Source organism: Macaca nemestrina, chromosome 17, assembly GCF_043159975.1.
Source record: "Macaca nemestrina isolate mMacNem1 chromosome 17, mMacNem.hap1, whole genome shotgun sequence".
Lineage (NCBI taxonomy): Eukaryota > Metazoa > Chordata > Mammalia > Primates > Cercopithecidae > Macaca > Macaca nemestrina.
Genome location: NC_092141.1, coordinates 36,743,926 through 36,757,367, shown reverse-complemented (window position 1 = coordinate 36,757,367; position 13,442 = coordinate 36,743,926). Strand labels below are relative to the sequence as shown.

At 38.3% G+C, this 13,442-nt stretch overlaps 1 protein-coding gene across 2 annotated transcripts in view; it reads right to left on the bottom strand.

Annotated features, from left to right (window-relative positions):
- Window positions 1–1,794: 1,794 nt before the first annotated feature.
- The window catches only part of LOC105476838 (carboxypeptidase D), an 89,510-nt gene continuing 77,862 nt past the window's right edge, over window positions 1,795–13,442 (bottom strand). For both annotated transcript variants that reach the window (XM_011733099.2, XM_071082620.1), the window contains exons 19-21: window positions 12,778–12,963; window positions 12,372–12,471; window positions 1,795–5,877 (exon numbers count right to left, since the gene is read on the bottom strand). In XM_011733099.2, coding sequence (XP_011731401.2) covers window positions 5,651–5,877; window positions 12,372–12,471; window positions 12,778–12,963 — 513 coding nt within the window. In that variant the 3' untranslated portion in view covers window positions 1,795–5,650. The remainder of the gene's footprint in view (window positions 5,878–12,371; window positions 12,472–12,777; window positions 12,964–13,442) is intronic.

The following is a 13,442-nucleotide window of genomic DNA, read 5'->3' as shown; positions in this document are numbered from 1 at the left end:
TACATTTGCTGAGGAGTGCTTTACTTCCAACTATGTGGTCAGTTTTGGAATAAGTGCGATGTGGTGCTGAGAAGAATGTATATTCTGTTGATTTGGGGTGGAGAGTTCTGTAGATGGCTATTAGGTCCGCTTGGTGCAGAGTTCAGTTCAATTCCTGGATATCCTTGTTAACTTTCTGTCTCGTTGATCTGTCTAATGTTGACAGTGGGGTGTTAAAGTCTCCCATTATATATATTTATAAATATACTTTTGTATATATATTTGTATATATATTTTTGTGTGTGTGTGTGTGTGTATATATATATAAAGGTAAAATTGCACTTTGTCTACTGATTTTATTGCTTTTAAGTTGTGTGTAATAACAAATGGTGTATTTATCTGAGGTTTGCAACAAACAGCATAGAATCAGTTGGTATTCTAACTATAACTAAGACTAAGACATGAAGACCCACACAATGGCACTTATTCAGAATTGAGTAGTATTAGTGTTGACCATCATGTTTACTTTGCTGAGAACAATCAGCTATTAGAAATCTGAAAAGCTGAACATAACTAGATTACTGTTTATGAAACAAACCAAAAGGGTTCTTAATTCAAGTATGAGAAAACTAAGAAAATTCAGGAAAATATTTCAAACATTGAGAGAAAAAGAACCGTTATCAATATTCACACTTCCTGTAGCAGTTAAGTAAGGCTGTTTTCACTAAAGAAGCATAAATACAACTTAATTTCATTTAAAAACAAATATGAAGCATTTTGGCATAATTAAAACTTTACTGCCATGCTTTAGACAATCTATTGAACCACATAATAAAAGTTTCTTTTTTTTTTTTTTTTTTTGTATTTGTGTCTCAGAATTTCTTCTACATTAAAAAGATCACCTATAAACAGATCTTTGTTTATACATTTGATAAAGTAACTTTCTTTCAAAGGCATAAGAAGACATCACATAAAGGAAAATTATGCTGGTTACCACGGGCATTCAATTCCGAGTCAAATATTATATTGGGAACTTTTCTAACATTATTTCATTTAATTTTCCACTGCAATCCTATCAAGCATTATTCTTTAACCAGTAGAGAAACTGAGGCTCAGAGAATGTCAAGAAAGTTGTACAAGCTCACATCGGAAGCAAGTAGCAGAGCCAAGAATCAATCACAGATTGGTCCAACTCCAAAGTCCGTGCTCAAACCTCTATGCTTTATTTCCTTTACAGCAGAGACTTTTAGATGAACCAATCACTGTTGAAATATAACTTATTTCCATTTCTATTTCTCTGGTCTGGACTATGAGTTCTTTGTCAGCAGAGTCTGTTTCTTATATATCTTTGCTTTCCCAATTCCTATTAGGGTAGAAGTAACACATTGTTGCTAAGTGAAAAGGGGATATTGAATTCATCCTTGCTGCGCCTATAAGTGCCAGGACACATTATTCTAACTGGGCCTCACCTGGAAAAAGGACGAAATTTTTAATGAACAAGTTTAAAATGGGTACATAAAAACCTTTCAATGACCAGTTTTGTGTTATTGTGATATGATTGAACATATATAACAATCTAGCTGAGCTACAAACAGAAAACTGTGGCCACTATGTAATGTGATTTCAGAAACAAAGCTTTCTTTTGAGTTGATTCATAAATACAGAAACATTCCATAGGTGATACCCTGTATTCTGATCCTGGTACTATTTTTCCACTAGTATAGGCAGCAAAACTAAATAACTTTCAAACTGGACCTGTAACTTTTTCTGGCCTATTGCATCTGAAAAAAGATTATGAGACAAAACACAAAGAAAGACAAACATCATAAAATAACTTTTATACAGGATTAGTAGATCTGTTTACATATAAAAAACAGAAAGGACCTCATTACAGTTAGATTTCACATAAATTACACATTGACTTTTAAAAACTACTATTCAACTTCATTTAAAGTCCCTTTTAAAAATTTCATTTTGAAGGCACAGTGCATGAAATAAACCAAAGACTGAAGCACTTGAGATGAACGGGTGTTGGGCACCTTATATAAACAGCTGTAGATTGCTCTAGAACTGGGAGTATCACTTGGAAAAATTGGAGAGGTGAAAAGCTGATTTTTAATCTGAGCATTAAAAAATACCATTATGTCATACCTCCAGAAAATCTGTAGCATGGCCAGCATAGAAGGTAATTAGTACACTCATGTTATGCCATTTATAAAAATCACAATCATACATATTTACATAATTTATATCCAACTGCCTCAAAATGGTAATCTACTTTCAAATTTCATAATGTACTCTGTCAAATCAAAATCAACCAGGACAATATTCTGAAAATCAAGTGGAATTATTAACGAATTATTGCTAAAAATAGGATAAATGGGTATTGGGAGAGATTTCTTCATGAACTAGAAATCCAAGTTCAGTTGACATTAATCAAAGACCCCAATCATCCCCCCAAAATAACTAGTTAAAACAAATCAGAAACCCAAGAGTTATCAAAAAAGTTGCTATAGAAAACCACTGAACATCAATCATAGTGGAATTTATAGTAATAACAATAAAGCAAAATTATATGGAAATGCTGGGTTGTCACTGTTAAAACAATTCCACACTATTACAGAGTTGATTGCCAATAAGCTTTTCATACAGCAGGGTCAACACCTGGCACAAGTGCATTTCTGGCAACAACAAGATAAAACTATTTAATGTTGAGAATAAATGGAAATGGAGGAGCAGGTCATGGTTACCGAGTAACCTGGTGTTAGCTCAAACACAATAAGCTCAGACATAAACACTACCTTTTATTTATTTGTCAACTCATAATTAGATTTAAATTCAATAGTCATGAATTCAGCAAATCCCATTCAAGTAAAAATTACCAAAGATTAAGCAATCAATCACACTGGGCCAAATATACAATATGTTTCCTTTCTGGAAGATGACAAAGTCCCAAAGCAAATCCTTTCAATAAGCATTGCAAGCATTCCTCACCTGGATAGGATCCCACTCACTACCCAACTGTTCAGCAAAGTGCATCAAAACCAAAGGATCTTTCCTTCTGAAATGACTTGGGCACATCTTACTGAACTACATAATCGATACAAGTACATGTACACAGGTAGACACTTCGAACATTACCTACTCAATCACTTTGCTTTTATTAAAGAGCTGGGAAGGAAGAAGTCTTGCAAACTGATCACCAGGACAAAACCCATGCCTTGTGAGTAAAGAAAGGCACAACTCAGATTTAGGCAAATTTCTTAATACTATGATACTTGCCTCCGTAACTCCAAGGAAATGGAAAGTCTCTCGGAGAAACACTGAAGAAATGTATCCCCATCCCATATGGCTTCAATGCCTTAAGCAGTTAATATGTTCTAATATTAGATTAGATCCGCAAATAAAAGACAGGGAAGGGCTGAGAATATAGTCTTAGTAGTCAGGGATCCTATACATTCACGCTTCTAGGTAACACAAGCTGGGAAAGTATTGTTTTCCAGCTAAATGCGTTATTTAAAAGTTCATTGACGGTCAAGATTTATAGCAGAATTTGGTTTTTCTTTCAGGAAGTATTACTAAAATAACTATTTGTATGTTCATTTCTTTAAAATTTTACACATGCTTAAAAGGCATGGCCTCCAGCCACTGAGATGTACAGTTAAAGACATATTTGATCCAAGAGAGAAGTAAATGTAAAAAGGTATCCTCTAGTGAAGACCAATGATAACAAAGCAAAGTCTGTCACATTAACTTTGTTTCATTTGCCGTAATGTCCCAAGCAGGGCCAGCCACTCTTAGGCCCCTTGTTGGTTTCCTGACTGTACTCTTAAAAATAAAGCTGAAAAAGAGCAACATACCACCATCCTTAAAGAAAACATATAGATTATTAGAAGAAATTAAATCATGTATACTTCATTAACTATTAGCATCCCACAAGCTCTGTTCCATGTATGAGGTGGCAGAATTTACAGTTGCTAATACCAGAATACCACAATAGCTTCACCTTGAACCACAGATTTATCACAGATACTTACTAACAAATGACATGACCTCATTATTCTTGCTAAACAAAATCTTCTTTTATAAAGCCACTTTGAATGCATTCCTCACCAAACCTGGTTGAATGACCTAGGTAGGTGGTAAACCACTCCACCTGAAGGCTTTGGGATAACTGATACATTAATGGATATAGAATACAATTTGAGAAGATGAGAGCAAGTTTTTTGATCCCCTGATTTAGTATAAGTTCAGCAGCAACTTGGTCATTAAAACATTCAAAGGTATTAAACCGTTAGATCATTGGTAAGATGCATACTTACAAAAAGCATCATTTCCGTTGCATAAGACAGACACAATAAAATGCAAATCTTTCAGGTCTTTGCCTGATTGGCAGTGAAGATGACACTTTCACACCACAGTGTTTTATCACTCAGCAGTCATAGTTTACATTTTTTTCAAGGGAGGGAGCTATACTTAAAAACTTTCGACTGAACTTTTAGCAAAATTGGTTGATCAAAAAGAGACTGTCAAATGAAACATTAGGACAAAGAACCAAATTACTCCCAGAGGCCTATGTGAACAAGACCGGCCAAGTGATTTCAATAATAGTATGCTATTACAGGGTATAGGCTTGGGCTGGAGCATGAAGTATAGATATTTTGTGTTCAAATACAGGTTAAGAATGTGCAAGTAGGTCTCTTCCACATTTCTAGATATTTTCAGTAGAATTCAGATCTTGCAGATGGTTGGGTCATCTGAAAACCATGTGTGCAACATAGAAAAAGATTCTGATTTAGGCAATATTAAAGAATCAGGCATTCCTAGAATAAGCTAGTGCTTCACAGATATAAGCAGCAGCACCTGTGGGTTTTTACCAAGTTCAAAGATAGGCAACATGAGTTTTAGCTTTTGCTGGATCTCTCTCTCAGCTTCATTCAAGTGGGCATTTAGATCTTTCACAACAAAGTAAGTCCTCCCTTAAAATGGGCTATTTAGAAGTTTGCTAAACCTTACAAGAGAGGTAGTGAAATCCTGCTTACAGCATAGTCTACCAGTTCCGATCTAGCCTTGGAACAGGTAGAAAGCCAAATGCAGAAGCCCATTTATTCATTTCCTACTGTTATATGTGTTTAAAAATCAATTCAACCTCCATTAAACCTGAATAAGAGAAACTCCAGCTATTTAACAACTAGAGAAAAGTACTCCTCAGTAGGTTGAAAAAACCTTGAGTTTTTAAAGCTTTATGTTGATTCTGACTGCTTTCCCTGCCTTAATGTTTCTGGATTCTTTTGGCCATTTAAAACAAAGAAAAATACTAAAGCCACTAGTAAACATCTGATGTGCAAAATACAACATCCTCTAGTTGGTTTTATGCCATTATTACATAAGCTCCAAATAGCTCATCTTAAATTAAAAAGAAAAACAAAGTGGCTGTCCCATCTCTGCTGCATAAATAGAAATCAGATTTTTTTTTTAAAGGTTAAGAATACTTTAAGGAAGGGAAGTTCGAAACTGCCAGTGAAATTCACAGAGAATACAAATTTAGCAATTTAACTTCCCAAAGCTCTTTGAAGAAGCAAGAGGGTCTCTCTTCTTAATGCAGTGTTCTCCCAAGAGGAACTGTAATTTTGCTTGGTACTTATGCTGGGAGATATGCAAAATGTGTTTCTCAATGTTTGCTAGAATATAATGTTTCCTCTTCAGTGTCTGTTTCATCTTGGAACTCATGGCTTAGGAGGGACTTCTTGGAGCCGGTAGACATCATGCGAATTTCATCTTCATACTCATCATGATGCTGCCTGAGCCGATGAAAGCCATCCTTGTGTCTATTAGACTTGATTGAGCAGATGCACCAAATAATGCAAGCTGTTAGGATCAATGCCGACATAGTAGCACCTGACAAACAAAAACCATCATGTGGGTGATATTATACTTTAAGGATATTAATAAGCAGCTGCTTACAATGGAACTTTTAATAATATACCCCGCATTTATTTTATTTCTATTTCATGCACTTAAGAACAACCTTTTATTATAATAGAAGCAGTATATGTACAATATACAAAATTTAAAAATACAAACTAACAAAAGTCAAAACCAAAAACCTCCTATCTTTACATTTCCATTACCCAGAGATCATTTTTAGTTACCAGATCTTTTCTGTGTGTGATCCTCCCACCACAGCCTCCTGAGCAGTACCACAGGTGCACGCCACCACACCTGGCTAATTTTTTTTTTTTTTTGGTAGAGATGGGGTTTTGCCATGTTGCCCAGGCTAGTCTAGAACTCCTGACCCTCACGTGATCCACCTGCCTCGGCCTCCCAAAGCGCTGGGATTATGGGCGTGAGCCACCATGCCTGGCCCCAGATCTTTCTTTATGCATGTGCATATACATGTATTTTTTTCTTTTACCATAATGAGATTATACTGTGTCTACTGTTCTGCAACCTGCTTTTTATGACTTCTATTATACTCCTCCTTTCCAGTAAACTTTCATTTCATCCAAATCTCTTAGTTTATTTTAAATTTGTACATAAGGTTATCAAAATAAAAGTGTTAGAAACTAAAAATAATAAAAATTAAGTTCACAATAGCTCATGGGTGACAGAGCCAGATTTAAACCATGGCTGAATTCTACCTCCTGTGTTTTTAACCACTAAGTTATTTACACTTTATCTGAGACAAGATAAGAACTCTTTAAACTCACCACACAGTATCTATGATTGGGCCATGTTTCCAATATACTACTTTCTCTCAACTAAGGGTCTGTCCCACAGGAACCCTGTGATAAAACTTGGTTATTCTGCCTCAGCCAAGTTGCACTTAGAAATAAACAAAAGCTCTTTGTATCAAATAGATAGAGTACATCAGAGTATTCATTTTACCACATTTTTTTTTCTTCTTAACCTTTCAGTAATCCAAGCAATGACATGAATTAGTTCCAGTGAAAGCAAACATTTCCTCTTTCCTGGATCTTGAAAAAGCAGAACTAATGTAAGTCAAAGTCCTAGGAACTTAAAACTTTAATATAAAGCAAATCATTCATTCATTCAACAACTCTTCATTAAGACCCACTGCGCGCTAAGCATCGTTCTGGGCTCTGAGGATGCAGGTAGATTCCTCACTCTCTCAGAGCTTATGTTTTAGTGGGAAAGATTGAATATAGACAAATAAATGAACCAATACAATGTTAGTGAGAAGTGCTATAATGAAAAAAAGCAGGATAGACATAGTCACAGGGGTAGCTAGGGTGATCAGGGAAGACCTCTCTGTGGAGGTGACATTTGAGTATAGACCTGAAGAAACAGAAATATTGGGAACAGGACCCCAAAAGCTGGCCATAAACTGGCTCCAAAACTGGCCATAAACAAAATCTCTGCAGCACTGTGACATGTTCATCATGGCTATGACACCCATGCTGGAAGGTTGTGGGTTTACCAGAATGAGGGCAAGGAACACCTGGCCCACCCAAGGCAGAAAACCACTTAAAGGCATTCTTAAACTACAAACAATAGCATGAGCGATCTGTGCCTTAAGGACATGCTCCTGCTGCAGATAACTAGCCCAACCCATCCCTTTATTTCCGCCGATCCCTTCATTTCCCATAAGGGATACTTTTAGTTAATCTAATATCTATAAAAACAATGCTAATGACTGGTTTGCTGTTAATAAATGTGGGTAAATCTCTGTTCGAGGCTCTCAGCTCTAAAGGCTGTGAGACCCCTGATTTCCCATTTCACACCTCTATATTTCTCTGTGTGTGTCTTTAATTCCTCTAGCACCACTGGGTTAGGGTCTTTCCGACCAAGCTGGTCTCAGCAAGTGGCGTCCATTGTGGGGGCTCGAATCCAGGTTGAAGGGTTGCTGGAGCGGCAGTTGGAGAACATGGAACTGAGAACATGGAACTAAGCTGGAGGACACCTGAGTACTCCTAAAGCAATCCCTGTGGTGAGTAAGAAGGGGAGCTCGGAAGCATTAGGGTAACAATGGGACAAGTGTGGGCTCTGGTTCATTCCACCTTGGAACTTTTTCACACTGATGAGGAGGAAGGAGAGTGTAACGAAGTAACAGAAGAGGTTACAGAGCAGGTTTGTTTGCCAGCTAAAGCTAAAGCAGCAAAGGAGGGAGAGGTTCATCCCTATCCTTCTGCACCCCTATCCTTCTGCACCCCTATCCTTCTGCACCCCTATCCTTCTGCACCCCCTCATTATTATTTTGAAGAAAAAGACCCTCCAGATCTTTCTTTTCCGGAGGACACTGGGTGAAAAGTAGTTGCCCCGTGACTGTTCGAGCAGCGCCTCAAGAGACTCCTCTTAGTTCTATTCAGGCAGGAATTCAGCAAGCTAGCCGAGAGGGTGATTTAGAGGCTTGGCAGTTCCCTGTTAGAATATACCCCCCAGATCAACAGGGAAATAGTATAGCTACATTTGAGCCTTTTCCTTTTAAATTTGGGAAAGCACATTTAGTTGATTATATCAAGGCCTGTGATGGTATCAGAGATAATCTGCATAAGGCTACTCTGCTAGCACAGGCAATGGCAGGACTGAGAGTGAATAAAGGAACTCCATTTCCTGCAGCTTGTTTTAACCGTGAGAAGCATGGTCATACTAAAAAAAAAAAAAGTAGAAAAAAATCAGTGAGTCAGGCCACCAGATAGGGGAAAAAAGAAAACTGCTGAGCCCGAAGTATGTCCAAAATGTAAAAAAGGAAAACATTGGGCTAATCAGTGTCACTCTAAGTTTGATAAAGATGGGAACCCACTTTCGGGAAATGCCATAAGGGGCCCATCCCAGGCCCCATTCCAAACCAGGGCATTTCCAGCTCAGGCCATTCGCTCTTCCCTGTACCAAATCTGTGCCCGCCACAGCCGGTAGTGCCGCGGTAGATTTATGCTGCACAAAAGCTGTGAGTCTTCTGCTGGGGAACCCTCACAAAAGGTCCCAGCAGGAGTCTGTGGACCCCTGCCAGCAGGGACGATAGGATTACTTCTAGGCAGGTCTAGTTTAAATTTAAAAGAGGTACAAATACATACAGGAGTCATTGATTCAGATATTAATGGGGAAATTCAAATTGTTATATCTACTTCTGTTCCCTGGAAAGCAGAGCCAGGAGATCATATAGCACAGCTCCTGATTGTGCCATATGTGGAAATGGGGAAAAATGAAATTAAACTAACAGGAGGATTTGGAAGCACAAATAAACAAGGCAAAGCAGCTTATTGGGTAAATCAAATTACTGATAAACGTCCTACCTTTGAAATAACTATTCAGGGAAAGAAATTTAAAGGTTTGGTAGATACAGGAGCGGACACTGCAATCATTTCTCTACAGCACTGGTCCTCCGTGTGGTCAATTCAACCCGCTCAATTTAACATAGTTGGAGTTGCTAAAGCCCCTGAAGTATATCAGAGCAGTTATATTTTGCATTGTGAAGGGCTCGATGGACACCCTGGGACTGTTTGACCAATTAAAACATCTGTACCTATAAATTTATGGGGGAGAGACTTATTACAACAACGGGGAGCACAAATTCTAATATCAGAACAATTATATAGCCCTCAAAGTCAACATACAATGCATGAAATGGGGTATGTCCCTGGTATGGGACTAGAAAAAAATTTGCAGGGTTTGAAAAAACCGCTTCAAGTGGAAAGACAAAGTTCCTGCCAAAGATTAGGATATCATTTTTTATGGCAGCCATTGTTAAGCCTCTAGAACCTATACCTTTAAAATGGTTAACAGATAAGCCAATTTGGATAGAACAATGGCCGCTAAGTAAAGAGAAACTGGAGGCTTTAGAGAAATTAGTTACTGAACAATTAGAAAATGGGCACACAGCTCCAACATTTTCCCCTTGGAATTCTCCAGGTTTTGTAATTAAGAAAAAATCAGGTAAATGGAGAATGTTAACTGACTTAAGAGTCATCAACTCAATTATACAACCTATGGGAGCATTACAGCCAGGATTGCCTTCTCCTGCTATAATCCCAAAAACTTGGCCTTTAATAGTCATAGATTTAAAAGACTGTTTCTTTACTATCCCGTTAGCTGAGCAAGACTGTGAATGTTTTGCATTTACAATTCTTGTGGTAAACAACCTGCAGCCTGCTAAGCGTTTTCATTGTTTTACAGATGGGTCTAGTAATGGTAAAGCTTCTTATTCTGGATCAAAAGGTAAAGTTTCCCAGATGCCCTATACTTCAGCTCAAAAAGCAGAGCTTGTAGCTGTAACTGAGGTATTGACTGCTTTTAATATGCCTATTAATGTCATTTCTGATTCTTCATACATGGTTCATTCCACGCAGTTAATTAAAAATGCTTAGTTACAATTTCATACAGATAAACAACTGATGACAAAAACAAAAAAGAGGGAGAAATAGGGATCACAGGATAGCCCATATACAACTGAATCTAGCATTATTAACTTTAAATTTTTTGAGCCTGCCCAAAGGTCAGATGTTATCAGCAGCTGAACAGCATCTACAGAAACCAGCTGCAAAGACAGAAGCAGAACAACTGGTTAAGTGGAGAGATCCAATAACAAACAGTTGGGAAATAGGTAAAATAACTTGGGGTAGAGGTTATGCTTGTGTTTCTCCAAGCCAAAATCAACAGCTGATTTGGATACCATCAAGACACCCGAAACCTTATCATAAGCCAGATGCTGAGGAAGAGATTCCGGGAGGATCCCGAGGACCCCCTGGTTGCAGCCATGTTGAGACTGATGCTGAGGAGGACCCCAACTGTCACGAGCAACACCTGTCAAACACAGCCACCCAACTGGGGACAGATCAAGAAGCTGTCACAGATGGTGGAAGAAAACCTGAGGAAAGCGGGACAACCAGTCACAATAAGTAATTTAATGGGTAGCTATAATAGTGGTGATCGCCATTGTGTGAGTATTCCTTCAACAAGGGCAGACACAGAGAACAATTATACTTATTGGGCATATTTATCAATCTTGGCTGCAATAATGCCTGGATGTAATCACTCTATGACACAGTTACACATGCTTTCTGATCTCAGTATTTACCATAATAAATCTGCTCTTATAATTGAGGCATACTGCCCTCAAAAACCTGTTTGTAAACAAAATTAAACCTGGCCAGAAAAAATGAACGTACTTGTTTAGGAAGATTGCATTGCAAAACAGGCAGAGGTGCTGTGCAGTGATTCCTATGGAATCATTATTGATTGGTCCCCTAAGGGGATGTTTAGCTTGAATTGCACCTCTCAGTCTGCATGCCATGGCCAAACTATGTTCAGATGGTCTGAACAAAACGGTCAGATGGTAGAAATGATAAGAAGTATGGCAAAAGTTCATATTATCTGGAACCATGGCAGTATAGTGGCACCTCAACCTCAAATGATAAGGTTCGTTGTAGGAGCTAAACATAAGGATTTGTGGAAACTATTAATAGCTCTTAATAAGATCAAAATTTGGGAACAAATATTTAAAGCATCCTGGGCACACCTGACCTTAATGCCAGGAACTGGAGTGCTTAAAGGAGCTGCAGATAGATTAGCAGCTAGTAACCCATTAAAATGGATAAAAACGCTTGGAAGCTTTGTGATTTCAATGACGATTGTGCTTTTAATCTGTTGTCTTTGTATAGTCTGCAAATGTGGAACTTGACTCCTGCGAGAAGTAGCTCACCGTGACAAAGCTGCCTTTGCTTTGATCGATTTGCAAATAAAAGGGGGACATGTTGGGAACAGGCCCCCCAAAATCTGGCCATAAACTGGCTCCAAAACTGGCCATAAACAAAATCTCTGCAGCACTGTGACATGTTCATCATGGCCATGATGCCCACACTGGAAGGTTGTGGGTTTACCAGAATGAGGGCAAGGAACACCTGGCCCGCCCAGGGTGGAAAACCACTTAAAGGCATTCTTAAACTACGAACAATAGCATGAGCGATCTGTGCCTAAGGACATGCTCCTGCTGCAGATAACTAGCCCAACCCATCCCTTTATTTTGGCCCATACCTTCGTTTCCCATAAGGGATACTTTTAGTTAATCTATAGAAACAATGCTAATGACTGGCTTGTTGTTAATAAATACATGGGTAAATCTCTGTTCAAGGCTCTCAGCTCTGAAGGCTGTGAGACCCCTGATTTCCCACTTCACACCTCTATATTTCTGTGTGTGTGCGTCTTCAATTTCTCTAGCGCCACTGGGTTAGGGTCTCCCTGACCAAGCTGGTCTCGGCAGAGAAAGGCAAGCCAGGAGAACATATGGGAGAACAGAGGTCCAGGAAAATCACATTTAGATAAGGAGACATCAGAAGACAAGTGATTAGTTTCAGGATTATGGAGGTGACCCACACTCATATTGAAATGTCAAGATTGTTTTTAACTTTTACTACTAAAAATCAAAATGTCTTTACCTGATACAGTTACCACAAGCTCCCTTGGCAAACCAAATATCCGGTTATCTGTGTCAAAGACTATCACCACAGAACTAGCTGCATCATGATGCACAAAGACCTAGAAGGGGAAAGTATAAGAATCATGACAAGTTCTGCTTAAGGTGTACTGTATCCCTGCTATATTATTAGGGCCCATATAGCAAACTAAGGAGATGATGCCTTGCCATCTAAAGTATACAAAATGCTAGAAAATTTTCCCTTTTGGTGGCAAGGGGTACAAGGATAACAAGATATCGTAATCAAGAGGCAGTCACACTTTTATTTCTTTATTCCCTTCAAGATTTCTAACTAGAGTTTCAAAATAAAACAGAAGTATTACTAAGAATAAAAATTTACATGATGCTACTCAATTTGAGTTTCTTACCTGTGAATGTTGTTGCTGGTACCCATCAGCGATGGCATTGATGTTATGGACACCTGGCGCTAAGAGTACATGGAAATAACCTCCCTCTTTTGTGTGTACCTTTATTCCTTCATTAAGTACAATGACTGCTTTAGAGATTGGCTTTCCAGTCTTATCTTTAACAAATCCATGAACTCCCTTGTGAACCTGAAAAAATGTTTAAACTATAAATTTATGTTGTCATAATGCCAGACATTGTAGAGGCACTAGCTTGAGGCATGACCAAAACCAACCAACCGAACAAACAAAACAAAAACCACACACAAACAAGTGTCAAACTCCGTATGGCCTGCTTCTTCTCTTCCCCCCCACTCCCTCTGACCTTGTTTGCCATTCATTCAATGTTCAGGGTCACAGAGCTGGACATAAAAGAGAACTCTGATACTGTCACAGCCTGAAGCATTAGAACCCAACCTTCTAATGCCTTGAGTGATGTCCTTCCCACTATGGTATACTACTCCAGTAACTCTGTGATATTCAAATTAAAGAACTTGCAGCATCTTGCAAGGTCAAGTTACCTAAATTATAGCAGATTCCAGAGATGTGAATGAATGGCATCTATTTAGGAAACATAAAATAACCAAAACTCTTCTATATAAATTTAAAATAAATAATATACATTTTTG